Below are 22,488 nucleotides of genomic sequence, written 5' to 3'. Positions count from 1 at the left end.
TATTAGAGTATTTTGTTTATTATTATTATTATTTGAGTTGATTGCTTATAAAGTCAAGACATTTGGTTAAATTCTGATTTGCTCCTTACCTTTTAAAATTTGAATAATAAATGACAGTTTCAAAATAATTCAACTGTATCATGATAATTTTTTTGAGACATTCGATACTACACTGGTGCACCGTGCATAAAATTTTGGCATTATCAATAAATAATGGAATATATGTTTATTAATATGACAACGTAGATGACTAAACGATATAATTTTGACCTTAAGAAACTAGAATAATATCACAAATTTTATCAAATTGAACAATTGAAAAAAATTGATATTTCATATTTTTCATTCAAATTTTGAAAGTTGCGGAACAAATCAAAATTTAATCATGCTAATTTTATAGGGCGTTAACCCTATATTTTATATTTTGATAAACATAAGAATACAGCTGTAGCAATTAAATTACTAGGAATGGGTTCAAATTTTAAAAAGTTGCATAACATTTATACTTTAAAGAAGGCCCATATTATTCATGACAACAGACAAAGGCATGTTATAGCCCTTAACATTATTTGGAAATTTATTAATTTATTATTCTGAAATGAATGAATAGAAGAGAAGTATTTTCTCTAATTTTATAAAGGGGTAAAATCACAATTTTACAATGTAAAAAGTGAACAACGCCATTTGACATTCTCCAAAACTGGAACAGATTTTTAATCAAAATTTTAAAGCATAATATGGAAATTTACAATACAAAGGACAATCCAAACATCAATTCATGGCACCTGATTATATACACATTATAAAAACACTGGCAAAATGTATAAAAGCTGAAAATTTTGAGCCAAGGATTTCTTCAACTTGTTATGGTGGTTTCAGCTACAAATTCACCATCTGCATATTTTGCAGTTCAAATATCAGCATTTTTATATAGATCATCATCAGCTTTGATTCTGCAGCAATCAGTATTACTATCATATTCTAAGTAAGAAGGGGAACTATAGTATCACCTTCAAGCATGTCCGTCTCCAGTTTCAAAATCTCGCTTTCATCGCCAGATTCTTTGACAATAACTTTGGGGAATTCCAGAGGTTTTTCGGGCCAATTCTCGAAGAAGTTATTCACCACCATGAACCTGAAAACCTGCAGCAGATGTTTCTTATCTTTCTTGATCTCAGAGCTTAGTAGTTTCTTCAACAGAGATGGCTCCTTTTTATTCTCCTTGTGCGTGGGGTTGGTCATGCTCGTGCTCCCAGTTTGGTTTTGCAAATCTGTGGAATGACCGTTTTCATATCTTTGTCTCTTGGAGAAGCGGCCACCATTCTGGAATCTTCCCTTCTTATCAAACTTGTTTTGAAATCTGTCTCTCTTCCCAAATGGCTTATTATTTTGTCTGTTACCATCAGCCTGTTGCTCGGGATCTGATAGGTAACAAGATGGTATTTCTGCCACTTCACAGCCTAATTCAGCTTGTTTTGCCAATATTTCCTTCAGTTGCTGCAACAAGTTTCATCATACATAATCAGGGACATTTCATATTGGTGAAAAAATAATAGAAAGAAAACCGCATGCCCCCATATGGTATTTACCTGCCGTCTTATCTTTGCGGCTTCATCTTCGACCTCAGGCTGTTCTGGATTCTTTTTCAACTTCTGCAGCAAATAAATCTATCAGTATCACAACACAGAGAAAGTAGAATGCTACTAAGTTATTGCTCATTCACCAACCTTCTCCGCGTTGGCTTGTGATGGGTAGTTTTTCTTGCGCTCTTCACGCCAATGTTTAATTTCTTGTTCTGTATAATTTAACATGAGAGGCCTTGGGGCAAAGAAGATGAAATCAGAAATCCAAAAGCATTCCCAAGAATAAAGAAAACAAAAGAAGAAATATTAAGTAAGTGATACTGAGAACAAAAGGCACTCCCACTGCCACAGTAATGTGCATTACTTAATGCACTTTCCCATTTGAGAGTGGTCTTCCAATACGATTATATGTATATTTTCCCCACAATCTTCCAATTTTAGTAATTAAAAGAAATGGAACAGTGACCTAGTACTTTCATAGTATAAATTATGAAATCAGAGTCAGGCTCACCTCTTTTTTCCCACTTGAGTTTGCTCAGATGAGTTGAAGTTCTTCCCTACAAAATTTTTGTTACCTAAACACAGAGAAATATCTTAGGCAATGGGGTCCCGCCACAAACAAATTCAAGAAACATTCCTTGAACATATGAATAGCTAAAAAACGACTAAAGATCAAAGGTATGGGTGGTAAATGGTAATAAAGCATGTATGTAGTTTAATAATTAAACAATATAAAGCAAACATGTTTCATCACTAATCACTCTATCAAATAAAGAAACTATAAGGTCTATGCAGACGATGACAATCACAGTTTAAATCTGTGGCATGCTTTCAGAGGTGGTCTTAAACAGTTTTCGTTATCTTTCAAATAATATAGGCTCAATGCTAGTTATGACTTATGAGTTCGAGGGGCAAGTTAGTTTGTTGATGGGTATGACCAGAGCAGTAAGTTAATATCACAGAGCATTACACATGCAGTTCTCGTTGCATTTTGTGACTATATATAAACAGTCTGGACAGTAAGTCCAAAAACCAATATATACAGTCATTTTTTTCATTTTGTATATAATTTCCATATATACTCACAGTTTACTGCCAGCTAGTAGATCAATGAAACATAGTAGTTTCTTTACTGGCTAATGATTCCATGCCACAATACATTAAAAAGGAAATATAAACTAAGTAATATATGCATAAACAGATTGAGAGTGCCCACCTTTTCCTCGATTTTCATTATTGAAGTTGAAGTTCCCCTGTGCATTTTGGCGAGGACGAAATTGCTTATTGCCAAATCTGAAAAACATCTGAAACCAGTGAGGCAGCATATCCTCTCATCCACGACTTCAACAATTAATAAATCGTAAAAAGAAAGAAAAAAACCACACCCTCTTTGTGATTCGTTATGTTTGTGGTTCCCAGTGATGTTCTTTTCATGAGGTTTTCTCCAGTTATTCTTTCTGTCATTTGCATCATTAACTACTCCAGTATCACTCTGCAGTAATGCAACTTAAGATCAGCACTCCACAAAAAAAACATAAGTGTCTTCATATACAAACATAGAACATCTGTTTTAATGCTGAAATTTCAGGCATTAAATGCCTAGGACATTATTAGTCAAAATGCAAAAATCAGCTCATATTCATTCAACTTTGTTTTACAAACCTTAAGGTAGGAAATACTAAAACATAATTGCAGAGTCAAGATGTAACTAGTATAGCTAGACGACTGTTCCATCAGCATGAAAAGGTGTAACAATTACTAATTTCAAGTCAGGAAATTTCTCTTTATACCACAAGAGCAGAGCAGAGCCTGAAAATATTGCTATATGGAAATTATAAGACAGTCATGAGAACAGGCTCTACATTTGTTTTGTAACCATCTTTTCATTGTACTTTTGCATTTTCAACAATGAAACTTTTCAAAAATTCTATACTATTCCAATATAACCATCAATGTAATAGAAAAACAACCCCCCCCCCCCCACACTTTGTCCATGTTCCCTTCCCTTTCAGTATTAACCAAGACATCTACTATATATGTATGATTACGACATCATGCAGATCGTTTGTTTATAATTTTCACTGGGAAAGAAATAGACAAAAAAAAGCAATACGGAGCATGGTTGACATATTACCAAGAGAGAAAACAACAGTCTTTCTATGGTATGGCCACAAGCAGCATCATAACAATACTCCATTAAAGAAAAAAGGAAACAACATAAGCAACCTGCGGATTTGCAGCACCAGGAGCAAAGATATCCCAATTCCGTTGTGCGTGATGAGCACCGATATCTTTGGTTGGGGCATTATTATGGTTCATACCGGGTAAACTATTCCCACCAACGGGCTGATTGTTACTTCCTGCTGCCGCTTGAGCGTTCATGAAAAGACCCAAATTTTGAGGGGCACCATTCATCAATTGCATTTGCAAAAGCTGCGTGACATTCTGCACTAAATTCGGCACATTCATCGGCCAATTGGGCATGAACTGAGCAGGGTTGACGGCATTCTGAGCGAACGGCTGAGGCAAATTGTTCGCATTTAGGTTGTGGAAAGCGCCCTGTGGGAAGGGGATAAATTGGTTTTGACCGAAAAAGGGATTTGGGTTATTAAACGGTGGCATTGGCGGCTGAGCATTATTGAGCATTCCCGGCCGAAATTGAGGGTTAATTTGCCCTAGATTACCTTGGTTCATCATAACCTGATCAAATATTACCAGAAATCATGAAACTTTAACCTTAATTTGCACAAACATAAACCAAGAGAGAGAGATACCTGATGTTGAGCTGGAGCATTAGCTCCATTGAGCTGAATTTGATTGTTAGGGTTGTGGAGGTGAGGATTGAAGTGGGGATTCATGCCCGCTTGTTTCTGTCGAGTTGATTGAACATTAGGGTTTTAGGGGTTTTTCTGATTTTGGGAGTTTTATGTTTCCGAAATTCGTTTTCTGACCCCTCAACTTTTTCTTATTTCTGATTTCACCCTTCTATTTCTCTCTCTCTTTCACTTCTCCCTTCAACACTTATCATAGGCCATTGCTGAAGTAGCAGAAATTTGCCAAAATTGATCGAGGGAATGGAGGATTTTGAGAAGAAGGTGTCCATATCAGAACCAGTGGCCATCGCTGAACCAGAAAATATGGAGATTCAAGCTAGAAAAGGACTCGAACAATTCGAGATTTAGCAGCTCTGCTCCCTCGCTTATCCGACTCAAACGGTATTCTCTCTCCCACCACCTCAAATTGAGCTCGTATTGTTTCCAATTTCTGATTCCTGGATTGTGATTGAGTACAGAATTTTGTCCTATGTGGATAAAAGTGAATACATTTCGATTTCGCCTCAATTTATTTCTTTTGCACGCAGGGATTTTGAAGATTATAGAGTTTCGGGAGGTGAATTGGCTTACCAGCAGCTTTGCAGAGATCACTCTCGAGTTCCATGATTGATCGAAGCAGGTCAGTCTCACTGAATCATGGCACTATTGAAAGTGATCATGTTTCTTATGTTTCTTAATTTCAAGTGTGGAAAACAATTTTGATGTTAAAACAATTTTGATGTTACTGAACAAATTTTACAAGTTCATGAATGACCATGGTGTATTAGCTGGATTAGGAGTGTTTCTTCTCGAGTTTAATGATTGTTCGAAGCAGGGTCGGTCTCACTGAATGAATCATGGCACTATCGAAGGTGATCGTGATTCTTAGGTTAATAGATGGGAATGATAATTTCAACTAAGTGTGGAAGACAAGCTTGATGTTGCTGAACAAATTTTAGATTAGCTGGATTAGGAGTGTTTACTCTCGAGTTCAATGATTGTTCAAAGAAGGTCGGTCTCAGTGAATCATGGCACTGTTGAAAGGGATCATGTTTCTTAAGTTAATACCTGAGAATAATGATTTCGAGAGTGTCGAAGACAATCTTGATGTCGCTGAACAAATTTGAACTAGTTCGTGACCATGGTGTATTAAGTAGGTGTTTTGGGTGCATTTGTTATCTCCGTTTATTGAATGGCCTGCTGCTTTTGCTTATGTGGAATGCGTTTGTGATGATGGTGCTTGAAATGGAATCGGTATTTGCAAGCCCGGCTTATCGCAGAGAGGATCTGGCTAGCTTGCTGAGATCAGTTCAAGTACAAGAAAAGTAGAAATTGAATTTAGTATGAAATCCTCTTTTCGGTTAGCTTCTATGGTTTTCTTGGAAAATTTCTGATTTACCATTATTTATAGTTTAGCGTTATCAAGCTTACTGATATCGAAAATGAGACTGCTCCATTCTGTTGTATCCTTGCGCTCATATCTACATTTCCTTTGGCATTTAAACTCAAACATAGAAGCCATAATCTACACAAACTATTTCATCTTTTTTTGTTGCATATTTGTGTTTTGTGACACTCTGATGGTGAACATATGCATGTATTGTGTGCATTAGTGAATATTCTAGATCTAAATAAAGGTGAATATTCGGAGGAGTGAAACAGCTTTGCAGAGAGATCACTCTCGAGTTCAATGATTGATCGAAGCAGGTCAGTCTCACTGAATCATGGCGCTATTGAAAGTGATCATATTTCTTATGTTCTTACCTAGGAAATAATTTCAAGTGTGGAAAACAATTTTGATGTTGCTGAACAAATTTTACAAGTTCATGAATGACCATGGTGTATTAGCTGGATTAGGAGTGTTTCTTCTCGAGTTTAATGATTGTTCGAAGCAGGTCGAAAGTGATCGTGATTCTTAGGTTAATACATGGGAGTGATAATTTCAACTAAGTGTGGAAGACAAGCTTGATGTTGCTGAACAAATTTTAGCTAGTTTATGACCATAGTGTATTAGCTGGATTAGGAGTGTTTACTCACAAGTTTAATGATTGTTCAAACAATGTCGGTCTCACTGAATCATGGCACTGTTGAAAGGGATCACGTTTCTTAAGTTAATACCTGGGAATAATAATTTCGAGAGTGTGGAAGACAATCTTGATGTCGCTGAACAAATTTGAACTAGTTCGTGACCATGGTGTATTAAGTAGGTGTTTTGGGTGCATTTGTTATCTCGGTTTATTGAATGGCCTGCTGCTTTTGCTTATGTGTAATGCATTTGTGATGATGGTGCTTGAAATGGAATCGATATTTGCAAGCCCGGCTTGTTGCAGAGAGGATCTGGCTAGCTTGCTGAGATCAGTTCAAGTACAAGAAATAGAGAAATTGAATTTAGTATGTCATCCTCTTTTCGGTTAGCTTCTATGGTTTTCTTGGAATATTTCTGATTTACCATTATTTATAGTTTAGCGTTATCAAGCTTACTGATATCGAAAATGAGACTACTCCCTTCTGTTGTATCCATGCGCTCATTTCTACGTTTCCTGTGGCATTTAAAGTCGAACACAGAAGCCATAATCTACCCACAAACTATTTCATCTTTTTTTTGTTGCATATTTGTGTTTTGTGACACTCTGATGATGAACATATGCATGTATTGTGTGCATTAGTGAATATTCTAGATCTAAAATATGGTGAATATTCGGAGGAGTGAAGGGACTGAGTAGCATGCCATCGTCTTTGGTAAGAAGTAACTTGGAAGTTCGGTAATTGTGGGAACCGAAAGGGTCCTAAGAGTAGCATGAACAACAGTCGGAACCGAACGGGTCCTAAGAGTTTTTTATGTGGTTTTTGTTTCCTTGGTCCATGTTTATGTAGTTCGGTCATACATCTTGCGTATTTCCTTGCTCAAAGGTCTATTGTGTTCGAGTATCCATTGATGGTTTTTTGTGTAGGCCATTTCTGATACATGCTCTGTTTCATTGAATATCATGTGCTCCTTTTTCTCCCTGACTGCAACAATTCAAGTGCTGAAGAAGGCCGGACGGCCCTCAGAACGCTTGGTAAGCCATGAAAACTGCAGATATGCGGGGCACAAATGCATGCACATCCAGCAAATAACTGAGGAATCTGGAACCGAGGAGGCTGAGGCCGATTCTGAATACGATAATGCCCTCAAGGAAGCTGTTAAAGGCATGCAAGACGCGGTCATTTCTATAAACGAATACTTGGAAGAAGTCAGGAAAGATTGCAGCACTGGAAAAGGAATACACTCTTTCTTTTGGTGGTGCAAGTGCAAGGGTGATCCAATCCATAAACGAATACTAAGGATTAATGACATATTGCTATTTAAACCATATTAATTTATTTTACTGTTTTTTTTTTGAAGTATGACAAATGACACATTGTTGCTATTGTTGGCAGTTACAAATACCCTAAATCGAAGATTTGTAGTTATGTCTCACGGTTTGTAATTCACACATGATTGCTAGTTTTTGTAGATTTGCAGCCGGAAATTTGTAGCTGATTTTAGGACTTGTAACCCCCATTTTATAAACTGATATCCATAGCTAAATTATCACATATTTATAATTATTTTTTATGATATTTCAAAATAAAGCAAAACGTCCCTTATAGTTATAAATTAAACAAATTTTTTTAGACATAAAAATAGTACTTCCTCTTATTTTTAATCCACTTTGTATTGGACACGAAATGTAAAGAAAGATGAGTCGAAAAAGTTCGTGCAATGAGTTATTAAAATATGATACATACTTAATGTTTATAGTCAAAAGTATAAGTAGACAATATATGGGTATCGATGAAAATAACACAAGTGGACAAAAAATGAGAACGGAAGGAGTACTAGTAAGATTTTATTCATAACAATTGTTTTTATAATAAGAAAAAACTTTTATTTAGCAACAAAATTAATTTTCATTCACAATTTGTAGTCGCATTATTCATTTCAACAATAACTTTATTTATAAAATTAATTATTTTTTACTCACAAAATTGTAATTATCGGAAAAAAGCTTTTTTAATATAATTAATGCGTATTACTTCCCACATTAAACCAGCAATAAAAGAGTGCCATAAACAAAGAAATAGGAGTCGATCGTGCGTATATTAATGGGAGGAGTTACAGGAATTTTTGCGTTAATTATTCCTTAAATCAAAATAAATCACGCATTTAAAATCAAAATAAACCACGCATTTAAATCAAAACAAATTGCACATATAAATATGTCCATGGATGAGGCATCCATACACACATTTAACTTACAACAAGTAGAATTTCAACAATACAACACATGATGATGAAGTCGTCTGAAGCAAAGGCTCTACTCCTGTCTGTCGCAATCGTCTTCGTGTTGATCGCCTCGTGCGATGCTGTGTACAAAAAGACGACGGTGGGAATAGTGAACCAGGCCACGGGAAACCCTATCACGGTCCACTGCTACTCTGGCGACGACGATCTGGGATTCAAGAAGCTCGCGTTTGGCGAGTCCTTCGCATGGTCGTTTCGCTACAGCGTGCTCGGGAACACCCGGTACATCTGCACCATCAACACGGACTTTGGCTCTGGCAGCTACGTGGCGTACAAGGAGGGCTTCATCGTCGATACATGCGGGCTCAACTGCGTTTGGATCGTGAAGCAGGACGGGCCGTGTCTGCAGCAGACGCGGGGCCCTCTGTTGTGCCAGAAATGGCAGAGATGAGCACTTGTTAATTTATAGATTTGGAATTTGATGAATAAGGTAGCTAGGGTTTCATTGCTTTTTATGTTTGATGAATGAAGAGAATAGTTTGGTTGGCATCAAATCTGAATTATACTTGGGTTTTTAAGTGTGATTTATTCTATATACTCCCTCCGTCCGTTATCGGCGGCGGGTCATCCACATCGAAAAACAATACACCATTCACGTGCTTATCTCTGCTATTTGCATCGTCTCTGTACGTGCATAAACACTTAGTTAATTTTAAGCATGTACCTTCTTCGTAATTATTTTTTAAAATTATATATTAAGATTTATCAATAAAATGAAACTAATGGTTCCATTAAAACAACTAAAAGTTACATAATTATAAAAATGAAAATAATAAAAAAAATTACATTATTTAAATGAAAAATACAAAATCAATTAAGAAAATACAATTAAGTGTGGATAATCAAATCTTATATTAGAATTTGGTAAAAACGTAAAAATACTTAATAAAATTTGATTTTCAAAATTACAAACAAAATTTAAAAAGCCATGTGGTGAGCCATGGCAACCCTCAACCATCAACTACTTGGCCATCCCCAATAATTAACTGGATGACAAAGATACATGATCTAAATTTGATTAAGTGAATACAAAATGCTAAAATTAATTTATCCCAATTAGCAACATATATCACATATTCTCATTATTCAGTGTTTTAATACCAGATCATATAAACAATTACACCTTTCAAATATATTGAATCTTGAATCTTGAATCAATAGTTTCGTCAATTCACTTACCAGTCTCCTTTCTCCTTTCTAAAAAATTGCCCATAACTCATAATTGCTACCACACTCAAACCAAACCATATCCCAACTTTACTAGGTAGAGAAGTCCAACTCAATTTTCCTCATTTCATCAAAGGCAAATAGTTTTAAACACATGAACATATAAATATCCACATTATGCATGCACACATCCAACCATCCCCAACAAACAAAATTAACCTCAACAAAAATGAATTCACTGCAAGCAAAGGCTCTCCTCCTCTCCCTCTCAGTCGTCTTCGTGTTCTTCTCCTCATGCGATGCATACTCAAAGACGTATGTGTCGGTAGTGAATGAGATTGCAGGAGAGACCATCACGGTCCACTGCTACTCTGGAGACGACGATTTGGGATACCATCAGCTCGCGACCGGGCAGGATCTGTCGTGGTCGTTCCACTACAGCGTCCTTGGGAACACAAAGTTCATCTGCACCATCACCACACCACAACACTACGGTAGCTATGTGGCATATACGGAAGGTATGATGGTCGATCGCTGCGGGCTCAACTGCGTTTGGAAGGTGCAGGAGAGCGGCCCGTGTCTGCAGCAGACACGGGACGCTCCGTGGTGCCAGGCATGGCAGAAATGAGCACGTTTAGGGTTTAGGGTTTCATAAAATAAATTTGATGAAATAAGGTATTTCATTGTTTTTTATGTTTGATGTTAGTGTTGTGGTGATGGTTATAGATTGAAGAGAATTGTTTGTTTGGCATCAATTCAATATAAACTTGGGTTTTTAAGTATGATTTGTTCTATATACTCCCATTGTATATTATATTTCTATATCATTTCACGTGTTTATCGGCACTATCAACAGCTCTTAAACACCTACACTAATCACATTTTTTTTTATTATATAGGATTATTAAGATTAATAAATAAAATAAAAATAAATAATTTTATTACTACAATTAATAATTCCGTAATAAAAGTAAATAGTTTTAAATTTAAATTATACACAATTATAAATAGTACATAATTAAAAAAATTAACCTGATTTTAGAATTAAAATAAAATACTTAAATCCGATTTCCAAAATTTAAAATAAAAATCTGAAATGTCATGTATTTACTCTCACGATTACTAGTAACATCAAAGTGTCACATAAGATTGCAAATGCAATTACTTGAAAAGCTCTCATTATATTCTCAAAAGTCTAGATATTAATGAGGATAGATTTTAAAATGGAAAAGAAGAGAAAATTAAATTAGCTTTACCTATGTCAACCCTTCTCTTTGAATGAGATACATATAACGTACAGTCGTACACAAATTTGCGTATATTTAGCAACCTAAATGCCAATACTCAATTGTTGACGTTGGAACATATTCTGAAAATTATTTTGGAAAAGATTAAAATATACCCCAAATAAAGTAATTTCGAAAATTGAAGAATAAAAACGTATATAGGGAAATTTATGTTCAAATTTAGAATGGTGCGGGATAAGTACCCCCTTGTGTACTTCTTTTTCTTTTCTTCTTTAATACTCCTATAATACACATTAATCTTTATACTTTTGTATAGAATTTTGTTTTTTATAATTACAATTCCATGTTACTTGAATCGTTTTAAAGTGGAAAAATATTTAAAAAGGTGAAATAAAAGAGAAAATAAGTAAGAAAATTAGTCAAAAGGAAACCGAATTTTTCAATCATATAAAAAGTCATAATGACTAATAAAATAAATAAAAGAACCTTTTTTCATATATATTACATACAATACATATAACAGGAAAAATTTACATTTTCTTGAGGATCACTAATTTCCTCTTGCTTTTTTTTCTTGGGATGGGTATGAATCATCTCAATTCAAACAATAATATACAGAAAAATCACCACCTCTGCCCTTAGACAAAGGCTTGTCTCTAGATTTCAAACTCAAACTCTTCTAACCACCTTCTTTCATATTGATTGGTGAAGACACCTCAACAACTAGATTAGTATGCACAATGAAGCAGGAGGTCTTCTCGGATCATACCTCCAAATCCAAAGGCGTTGGCCTTGGAGCCTCGTGCGTTGCACCTTGGATCTTCGAAGCCACCTCAGCCATGACGAGCTTCGTTAGAAGCAGGCCGGCTACGAGAGCTGCACCCATCAGCATTGTGAAAACGGCACTCCAGCTACTGGTTGATATGTATCCTGTCAGCAATGGCCCGACAGCAGCCCCGATTGACCCTGTTCCGTCGATTATAGCAGTGACCGTGGCCAGAGCACGTGAGTTTCCCTTCAACGAGCTGTGTGTTCCCAGATCAGCGGACACAGCAGTTGTTATGAGAGCGTATGGCCCGTTAACAAACATCCCGGTGATCAGCATGAGCACGATGTTCAGAGTCATGGACACGTGCCCGTAGTTTCTGTAGAAGAAGAGGGCCGGTATGGCACAGTACATGAAGCTTGCTGCTGTAATGGCTCTTGCATCTAAACGGTCCGAGATGTGGCCTGCCAGGATCCCTCCAACCACACCTCCAACGTCGAACAATGTAGACAGGTTTCCAGACTCCTCATTTGATAAGTATCTGCCCTCAATGGCTGCATCATTCAGAATAAAGGCATTAGGCTCAAGTGACACTGGAATTAACAGCACAAACGACGAAAGATTAACGAGTTCATGTACCTGTATGACTAATATAAAAGGGGAGCCAGTAGAGGAATGTGTAGGCCACCAATTTGGAAAAGAAAAGGCAAAGGGAGAAGGAAGCAACACCAGGTATTCTCCATGCTTCAAGAAATCCCACAGCATTTCTATGATCCGAGCTTGCACTCAACAACGGTACTCCCAATTCATCCCCTTCTTTCTTAGGAGATGACACTTCGTCATCATCAATACTAGCTCCAACAGAATCAGGGCTAACTGGTAAGAAAAAGAACAGCACCAGGCCAACAAACACAATACCAAAACCCGGAACGACCATGGACCAACCCCAGCCATACTTCAACAACACCGAAGCAACTACACTACCTGTAATGTTACCAAGAGAAGTATGAGCATTCCAGACACCCATTATAAGCCCTCTTTTCTTCTTCCCAAACCAATTTCCAACAACTGCAACCACAGATGGCCATCCAGTCGATTGGAACAATCCAGCAAGCATTTGGACAATCAAATAGTAATAGAACAAGTGAATACTAGCCCAGTATCCAACTCCATAAAGGGCAGTAAACAAACCGGTTCCAACCATTCCTATGGTCAGAAATATCCTAAGATCCATCCTATCTCCCACATGCCCAGAAAAGAACATCCCAATAGCATACACAAATAGAAAAGCAACATCAAGCTCCCCAAGCAATGCAGTACCATCCGAGCCATTAAAGGGTGCCCATCCAGCTCCAAGAGCCGAATTTCCAGCTCCTTGTAGCGGCTCCCTTCTCCAAAAGAAGATGGATTTCAAGGCTACATCAGGAGATTGTGGATCAAGTGCACTTTTCACCACACTGGTGGTTTTCCTTGTAGCGTGGTAGGACAAGTATGCGAAGAATGTTATTATCAGGACAATGGCTTGATGAGCCTTATACGAGATGGCCGATCCTTTAACATACTCAACGAACCGTATCCCCAGGGGCTTCGTGTATCTTGTCTCCGGAACAGGCTCTCCAGTCGAACCCATTAAGTCTTATAAAATATACAAAGAGATGGCAACCTGAATTAAGATTACAAGAACAATAATGAGATGATAGAACCATTCAAAATAGATACATTTCCTAATGAATCTCAGTCAACTTAGCTTTGTAAACACCATTCAATCATCAAAAACCAATACATATAAAATTCAAACTCCACAATCAGTACAGATAAGCAAACGAATGTCAAACAGAGCAATCAATCAAAGCATGTGAAATTCTTTCCGTGCATCAAGTTTGTATTAAAATGTCCTAGGTTTGACAATTAAGTGGATTCTCAGCTCAAAAAATTGAATTTTATATAAAATTCACATTATTTCAGGAAAATGATCGGCTTACCGAATACGTCATCTATTCCACTCCATACTACAATGATACACGAATTTAACTCTAAAAGAATACAAATAACATGAATAAATCCAAATTAGTGAACACGTTTCTCCAAAAATAGCAAATATTTAAACCGATAAGAAGAAAAGCTCACAATCCAACGAAAACAGTAAAAATTTTGCCAAATTCAATTTTCTGTAATTGAGCATCAGCCTGATAATTAATTGAATCATTCAAATTAGCAATAGCACAGAAACATCATAAATTTTATCGAGATTCAGATATTTATCTTCGTACAGCTCTACGATCAAAAATCAACAGAGATAGAGAAGCAGGAAATGCTATCCAGTGCCCTGAATAACACGGAATCAGAAAGAAAAAAAAAAGAAAAAAAATTGGATAAGAAAATCGATGAGACTGCTTTACCCGAGATTGTCCGCGCCAATGCTGTGGCGAATTGTTTACGCCTCTCTCTCTATATATCTCGTTAATGGTGAAGTTTGTTTTTTCGACGAACAAAAGGAGCTCACGCTTCTCTGAGAAGAAACTGCAACGACGAGTGGTTTATTTATGTGAAGCTGATGATTCTGGACTACCGAAACTACCCCTGGACCACTGCTGCTGTGAAATCTGGCTGTTACTAGTAAGCTGTGTAAAAGACTATTTTGCCACTGGATGTGTTCAGTTTCATTCTAGTTGGAATCATAAAGTAACTTTAATTTAATTCTCCATTAATATATTCTCATTTTTACTCAAGCTTTTTTTGGATTCTGATTCACAACCTTAATAATCAGTTACTAAGTTAAAGGAATTTGAATTCCTTCATAATGATTTTATGGCATTTCTTTTATCAAGTTACAATATGATAGTCCAAAAATCATATATTGATGAAATTACAATTTGTTGAATGAGATCATCTATTCATTAAAAAAAATAGACATTTCGAAAATTTCTTATATTTATGTAGTTTGTTTTCATGTTTATTTTGAACTTCTGAAAAAAATTTGGAATCTTAACTGTAATATTTCATGTTCATAAAAAAAGTAATCTTGATAGGAGATGATACAAATTTTGATAAAGAAAAATAAACGGGTAAAGTGAGAGAGTTAAATAGAAAAAAAAATCTTATTAAAAATTATTAGTGAAAAATGAAACTCACCTTATTAAAAGAAAATTTTATCATAAATAAATAGAGATTAATTTTTGATAAACAAACTAAAATGAATAACATGATTATTTTCATGGACATGTGTAGTATATACCTTAAAGTTTTTTTTATTTCCATCTATGCATTTTCATTTTTAAGCTTTAATTCTCTATTTGATTCTTTTTTCCTCCAAACTTCCTCTTTTTTATTTTTTTCTTTATTCAGTTTTTTTTTTTTTTTTTTTATTCGTACTTTTTCAGTAAATGAGAATAAGACATTATCATTATCCACTCGTACTATCGTAATGGAGAGTGATTAATTCAATTATGTAAACCTCTTTTTCACGTTATTCTTTTCGTCGTTTTCTTCTTATTCCCCAGGTTTTAATATCTCAACAAATTCTATGATCATAAGTCAACGTTAATTTATGACTTATGTAAATCACAAATAAAGTGTCTGTCTCAGTTCAAACTTCCAAGTTAATCTTCCAATTGTAGTATGCTAGTACAATACTATACTTTTTGTGGCATATCATTCAATTAATCCAAATTTTAAGTGACATTGGTTCGATTTAAATCTTAAACTATACATTAAAATTACGTAGCAACCGTTATTCACGTTAATTGGATTTAATTAGGCCGGAAATTGCTATGCGTTGGATTGCATAATACTATATTCATAAGTTGTGTTTCCAACACATAACTACTACTAATATAAAATATTGAACATATATCTAAATCCAAATTTAATCATTCTTCGTGAGTGTTCACAATTAACAATACCTTGTATTTAATACAATAAACATACAAATAGTCAGACCCATAAATTATTAATACTTCGTATAAATTAAAAGTCTTGGAGGAAAAAATCAATAAAATCAAAGATTTTAAAATTACAAGTCAAACCAATATAAGTCATAATTCATGGCTCCCTTTAAATATAAGTACATTGTAATATTCCATTTTTCAGAAAGAAGTCATGAGTCATGATCGATTGATGCAGTTAGAACATATATATAACTAATATACTCCTTGTGTTTCTTAGTTTAGTGCATTTTATTTTTATTGTTTTGGTAAACTCTCAATAAAATTTTGATATGTTCTTCCACAAATATTGACTAATTACACTAAAATGGCGTGAAAAGCAATAGAAAGAAATAACCAACCAACAGTGCACCAATGTAGTCAATGACGGATTCAAGTAGAATCGAAACCGACCTTGCACCATTGGCCATTTGAGCTTAAAACTAATTAAATTTGTTATTTGGCGGCTGCAATTATAGTTGACATCACAAATTGATATTGTATTTAATACATATGCGTAAGACGTAATCGTTGTATATTTTCTTAAGTTGTAACACTGCTAATTCATCAATGCAGTATATTAAAATACGATGACATTAAAATGTCAGCAAAAACTTAGTTGATATTCTAATACATTGTGTTGATATTAATATTTAAAATGTAATACATAATATTAAAATGTCAATATAAAATTTATGTTAACATTTTTAATACATTGCATTGATGAATTAACAATTTAATAATTTAAAAGAAAATAGTAATATAATGCACCCCTACATGTATATACGTAATACGTTGTGTTCATTGTATTTTTAATTACTAATATTTTTTCCTAAACTGTTTCTGCACTGCCACTAATTACTTGCCAATTTTTTGCTGTAAGAACTTTTTATCAAAATGTTATGCACGTATGTATATGCTTGATAAATAAAGAAACATTTTGATTGACAGCTGCGTTTATGTGTAAATTTATTAAAGTCTAAAAAATTTCAGACCACAAGTTATCAATCAACATAAGCCAATCGATGACATAGCAAAAATATTTAAATTATTAATTAATATTGTCTTAGCGGTTCGGTTATTACTTTAATAAGATGTTGACATTGTTTCCACTTTCCACACTAAATAAGTTATGGATGGGAATTGGGAACTTCACATTTTTTTCCAATCTCAATCTATATTATTGGGAGCATAGTTATTTTAAAACTACTATGTACTCTTCTCTAGATTTCATTCATTGGATTATGAATCTATGATCGATTTTATTTTTAAACGTACTTGCTTCATTCTTCTGGAACATTCACAGTTTTTTTGAACCATTTAGGTCCATGTATTTTATAATTGCTATGTGAGAAAGAGAAAAGTTAATTAAAATAGTGTTAATAGATAATGGAATGTGCATTATTAATAGTGTAATGTATGGTTAATTTTTTTTAGAAACTAACTAATTTTGATTGAAAACCCAAATCACCAAAATAACAAAATATGGCTATTTTTATGGACAAACGGACTATATGTTTGGCTAGAATGATTAATTAATGCATTATAAATACTACTTACTACATCTTTTCATTATTTCTGTTATTTTTTATTAGGAATATTAATGCATTTACTCTGCACTAATTTTTGACATGAACATTTTTCTATATACAAATATTTAAACTTGAAATACTATAAATTACTCGTTGCATTTCCTAGTAAGTGACATCAATTTTCTTTTCTGACATTTTATTTTATTTACTTATAGAAGTATGGCAAGCACAATATATTTTACTAATTCCAAAATTGCACCTAGGGATAAAAGTGTCAATCTAATTTGGATGTGAGAGAGGCGATAATGTGGAGGGTGTGGGCAGTCTGGTCATTTTGTATAGCAATAAATATATAGTGAGGGGATATTCGCATAATAGGGAAGCATTATTCCTTGCGTGACAGTTTATGTATTATTCTCTCCGCCCCCATTTTCGCCGGCGTGGGACCCACCCAAATCCTACGTGAAACCTCAGACGCTCATGACGTCCAAGGTCGACATTTTTGTTGCGTTCCCATTGGACCCTATTCATAAAAAAATTGATTATAACATAATTGATAAAATAAAAACAAGAAGACGTAAAAATTGAGTCGAAAAAATAATCATAAATTTTTCATAAATAAAAAGGAGATTAGTATAGAAAGAAGATTAAAATAAAAGTAAGATTATTTTTTTATGAATACAAAGTATTATACTAATAGGAAAGAAAATAGTATGGAAATAATGGTTGTGAATAATGCAGATAAGCACATAAATAATGTAAGTATTTCAAATTTAAGTGATTTTTTTCACGCTATTATTTATGCTTTTATTCAAAATAAAATAAGGTACTATTTATTAGTAATAGATATAGTTCTTGATAAAATGCAGTGTTTAATGATAGAAAATTAAACAAATAAAATATTTATTAGTATTATATATAGTTCTTAAATTGAATTATTTAATGAAGGAAGGAAGTGGAGTAATACTATTAAAAATAAGGATGACATTGATTGTCCGTGAAAAGGGTTGTTTTATCGTTTTATTTTACATGTCTCCCTTCTCTTTTTCACTTTTTATAAGACATATCACAATTTGTAATTTGACATCTTGTTAGTGGTCAGGATTTATAGCTAGTCTCCACCATTAAAATTAGGTTCAAATACCAAAAAGTTATGTTAATTATTGCGATATTTACCTCTCTAGTGGTATGCGCTCTTTTAATTTTTAGTTGTTTATGTGAATAATGCTGTTTGGCAACTAAGATCAGATTAATGATATCTTGTTGCGACCTTGTTTCTCTTATTTCTTTAGTTGATCCGCCGACTATTGTTAAAATTCAATTTTGCATCCTAAATTGAGACTATTTTAATGGCTATTCTTGATACTAGTAATTTTTTTATTAAAAGTTAATACCATGTTCTTTTTAAGTTTCTTTTATAGTTTTATGTGAGAAAAATGAGCATTGGTCTATGAATAATGCAATCCTAATAGTCTATTCAGATAAATCAAGGCCAAGAATAATAGAAAATCATTTTCTATTGACACGCACCACAAAAATCAAACGCTCTTTTACATACGTGGCTACACAAATTTTGCACACCTTTATTTTTGTTTCGAGAAATATTATTACAAATCAAATTAATATTATATAATATGATTGGATAAGATGTTGTGGACTCATTCACGTGACGTAATATGAGTATATAGGGAAATACTATTTTTTTTCTTCTATTTTATTCTTTTATTAATTACTATTATTATTTTTTTCTCATATCTAATTCATTCCATTTTTGGCTCTAGGTATTCGTTTGTATAAAAAATAATCTCGCAATATGTATCTTCGGTTATTGAGAATGAGTTTGTTTGAAAGACCCTTGTTATTTTCATGACTCGACATGACCAGTATCATTGGCGAATACACGTTGGCTCAATCAAGGGCTTAAAGCCCTTACCCAGTTAAAAAACTTATTTTATAGTCTTATAACTTCGTCGAATTTGGTTATTTTGGATGAATATATCATTCTGCAAAAGTTTCTATTAGTATTAAACTGGAAATTTGAAATTCAAAATTTAGAATATATTGCAATACCAAATCAAATTTCTGGACTGAATATTTAGTCGGGCTCTTTTTCTTAACATGGATCTACTACTAGAAACTAATGACAACCACATAAATAAAAAAATAAATCGTGAGGACAAGATAACATATAATGGCAGTATAGAGAAAGTGAAGCGAAGTTTCGTAATTTTGTAAGTTTCAATCTTGAAAGTCATTTTCAGAGAGATGGTGTCGTTGAACATGTGCCATTGAGTTTGGGCTTCTGCAAAGTAGTAGTACTCCATTATCATATTTTCAATAAAACAATAATATACATAATATATATTTTTGCCAAAATATATTCTTAATTAGTTTCTTTATATTTATTTTATTAGGTTCTCTATTTCATGCCTTCACCACCAATTCAGCAAGGCTACGACCACGACCACGACCACCACACAACTGTTTGGTCATATCTCATCCGAATACACCTGAATCGTTTCATGTCAGGATCCTACGTTATTGTGCCAACTCAATACAAATAGGATTTTGTCACTAGCGGCTTCGTGTCATGTGTGGGTTGTATTCCAACTCTCACCAAATCATTTATGACATTGCAAATTACGCTAAACTTCATTATTTTTTCGATCGATACTTAATTTTTCAGGATAGACTAAAAAATTGACCATACTTCATGGAGTAATTCTTCCCAAAAAATAAGTGCTCAAAAGTATAAGAATTATTTTCAAAATAAGTGCTCAAAAGAAGAAGAATTATTTTCAAAAGAAGAAGAATTATTTTCAAAATAAGTGCTCAAAAGAATTATTTTCAAAAGAAGAATTATTCTTCCCAAAAAATAAGTGCTCAAAAGAAGAAGTATTATTTTCAAAAGATAGAAAATAAAGAAATTGGCCCAAGCCCATAATATTTGAATTATTGGGCCGCAACAGGAATCCAAATCAATAAATATTTAATGAAATAAATAAAAATAGTATAGCAGTTGAATAAAAAAAAACAACTGCCATTAGGAAACCGTTACATCCTGGCAGTTGATGATAAAAACTAAAAAGGCATCAAAATTCATAGCAAAACTGCAAGAAATCAAAAATCAAAAGCATGGAGAATACCAGTGCAGAAAAAACGCGGACGAAATTCTTAATGCTGCAGAAGAAACTGCAGGAAATCGAATCCGACCTCCCGATCGACCCCACCGCAGCAGACCACGTCACCTCCGACGACATCAAAGAGCGCTTCGCCTTCCTCGAAAAAATCCGCGCCGCGGAGGGCGGCCCCGACCAGTCCCCGCGCACCACCGACCAATTCCGCGACATCGACGAGCGGATCGCCCGCCTCAAGGCCGCCTTCTTCAACGACGAAGACGATGGCGAAGATGACGATGATGCGCCGTCAATATGCTCTGATTGCACTATGCAGACGCTCCCGGTCGAGGAAATCTTCGGCCGGAAGAAGGAGGAGGAGAAAGAGGCGGTGGCGCCGGCGAGAAAGTGGAGGGGGATTGGGAAGTATTGTGGGGCGTTTGGGGGTGGGGTGGTGGTGGGGGCTGTCTGGATGGTGTTTCAATTGTTTTGTGTTGGTTGTGTGATTCGAGATGATTATCATGGTTTGTTTATTCATCCGACTTAGGTTTACGTAAACTAGCAAGGTTTTTAGTTATGTTTAATTATTTGTTTGATTTTAAAGCGTTGTGTTGTATACTTGTATGCAATCATGTACTATATACGTGTATTCTATATTGATTTGCATGGCGCCAAACTAAAACAGAAAAATTACTACACAACGACAACATACCAACAAAACAGAAAAACAAAAGACAAAAGACGAAACAAGGTTAGTCAACCATATAGCCAAAGAAATATTGGTAATCAGCTATGCACAATTTTATGTCGATAAACCCCTCGATAAGTTGCGTGTTTTTGTGGTGTGCTCGCAACATAACGAATTTGGTCTGGATGTATGTTATATAAATAATTTTACATTTTCTTAGTAGAACTTTCCAAGTAAGTACAAGGAAGTTTTTTTGTAAAGTTTGCAAGGTTATGGTTTAGATTTATCTTACATAATTTCGATATTTTGTTAGTAGAACTTTTTCAAGAAATATTTGGATACTTTTGTAAAGTTTGCAAGGTAGCTAAATAATGGTCGTCCGATAAATATTTATTCTGAAAGATCTAAATCCTTAAAGAGATACTATATTAAGTGACAATCCCAAGCACTTCCCCAACTATATATAGTTCCTCTAAAGTGGATTTGTAGTCTCCATGTATTAAAATAAACCATCACAATTACTACTCAAACTATTAATTATCTTAATTAAAATAATTAAGAAGAAATAGAAAAAACTCGCGTGAATTGATTTGAGAGATATGGTTTAGCAAACCAATAAATAATTAAATATATAATACTTATCTTAATTAAAATAATTAAGAAGAAAGAGAAAAAACTCTCGTGAATGCGGTTTAGCAAACTAATAAATATATAACGTGTGAGATCGTATATATCTATCACAACTACAAACCCAAAGACTCATCATATATAACATGGAATTAATTACCATTAATTATACTACCAAATCTCACTTTGGGTGTAACATGGAATTAATTACTATTAATTCATCATATGATGACAATTCCCTAACCAAGATTATCCTCACTCAAAAGTTCTTGAAACAAATTTAGTATTTCAAAAAAAAAAAAAATGCACCAACAAACGGTATCCCGTTAACATTGCATGCACTGAAGTTACATCCCGGTAACACAGGCAACAACAACCTAGGTCTGCATGTGTAAAAAAGTTAACATTGCATGCTCTGAGGTCGTTGCCCGGTGATATAGGCAGCAACAACCTAGGTCTAAATGAGAAAAAAGTGAAAGATGTTAAAGAAATTGGAGTACTATATATCGTGAAATCTTTCAGGATAAGTTTATCCAATTGACAAAAGGATATCTTCTTTACTTGATTCAATAACAAGATTACAATAAAAGAAAAAGTCATAATTATCTCAAGAACAAGAAATTAAATATACTAGATAATAGTGAGCTCGCTCAACTATATATCACTCTCTACTAACTTTAATTTAACCGGTTACATTTG

The 22,488-nt window shown here is 34.3% G+C and overlaps 5 protein-coding genes across 15 annotated transcripts; 3 read left to right on the top strand and 2 right to left on the bottom strand.

Annotated features, from left to right (window-relative positions):
* Nucleotides 1-603: 603 nt before the first annotated feature.
* LOC125211393 (putative uncharacterized protein DDB_G0282499) lies at nucleotides 604-4,470 on the bottom strand. Its single transcript, XM_048111161.1, has 9 exons — nucleotides 4,358-4,470; nucleotides 3,810-4,283; nucleotides 2,969-3,075; nucleotides 2,800-2,876; nucleotides 2,095-2,158; nucleotides 1,728-1,818; nucleotides 1,590-1,652; nucleotides 1,011-1,497; nucleotides 604-894 (listed from the first exon to the last, which is right to left on the bottom strand). Exons 1-9 carry the CDS (start codon nucleotides 4,439-4,441, stop codon nucleotides 857-859), a joined length of 1,485 nt encoding a protein of 494 aa, XP_047967118.1. The 5' UTR covers nucleotides 4,442-4,470; the 3' UTR covers nucleotides 604-856.
* Nucleotides 4,471-4,593: 123 nt separating this feature from the next.
* LOC125216992 lies at nucleotides 4,594-7,996 on the top strand. Of its 11 annotated transcripts, none has more exons than XM_048118802.1 (5): nucleotides 4,594-4,798; nucleotides 4,945-5,036; nucleotides 6,034-6,103; nucleotides 6,712-6,787; nucleotides 7,348-7,996. In XM_048118802.1, exons 3-5 carry the CDS (start codon nucleotides 6,087-6,089, stop codon nucleotides 7,753-7,755), a joined length of 501 nt encoding a protein of 166 aa, XP_047974759.1. In that variant the 5' UTR covers nucleotides 4,594-4,798; nucleotides 4,945-5,036; nucleotides 6,034-6,086; the 3' UTR covers nucleotides 7,756-7,996. The 11 variants fall into 11 exon arrangements, 8 of the variants coding, with proteins under 8 accessions (XP_047974759.1, XP_047974758.1, XP_047974757.1 ...); XM_048118801.1 differs by having other exon boundaries at nucleotides 6,010-6,103; XR_007175541.1 differs by having other exon boundaries at nucleotides 6,010-6,787; nucleotides 7,421-7,996.
* Nucleotides 7,997-8,706: 710 nt separating this feature from the next.
* Nucleotides 8,707-9,114, top strand: LOC125209943 (S-protein homolog 2-like). The gene has a single exon (XM_048109517.1). It carries the CDS (start codon nucleotides 8,707-8,709, stop codon nucleotides 9,112-9,114), a length of 408 nt encoding a protein of 135 aa, XP_047965474.1.
* Nucleotides 9,115-10,119: 1,005 nt separating this feature from the next.
* On the top strand, nucleotides 10,120-10,518 carry LOC125209942 (S-protein homolog 2-like). The gene has a single exon (XM_048109516.1). It carries the CDS (start codon nucleotides 10,120-10,122, stop codon nucleotides 10,516-10,518), a length of 399 nt encoding a protein of 132 aa, XP_047965473.1.
* A 1,092-nt stretch (nucleotides 10,519-11,610) lies between these two features.
* Nucleotides 11,611-14,409, bottom strand: LOC125215949 (putative glycerol-3-phosphate transporter 1). The gene is made up of 3 exons (XM_048117537.1): nucleotides 14,303-14,409; nucleotides 12,543-13,566; nucleotides 11,611-12,457 (listed from the first exon to the last, which is right to left on the bottom strand). The coding sequence occupies exons 2-3, from the start codon at nucleotides 13,531-13,533 to the stop codon at nucleotides 11,901-11,903; spliced, it is 1,548 nt and encodes a 515-aa protein (XP_047973494.1). The 5' UTR covers nucleotides 13,534-13,566; nucleotides 14,303-14,409; the 3' UTR covers nucleotides 11,611-11,900.
* Nucleotides 14,410-22,488: the final 8,079 nt, after the last annotated feature.

This window comes from Salvia hispanica, chromosome 3 (genome assembly GCF_023119035.1).
Source record: "Salvia hispanica cultivar TCC Black 2014 chromosome 3, UniMelb_Shisp_WGS_1.0, whole genome shotgun sequence".
Taxonomy (NCBI): domain Eukaryota; kingdom Viridiplantae; phylum Streptophyta; class Magnoliopsida; order Lamiales; family Lamiaceae; genus Salvia; species Salvia hispanica.
Note: the sequence above shows the minus strand (reverse complement) of the source record. Positions and strands in the feature narration are given on the sequence as shown.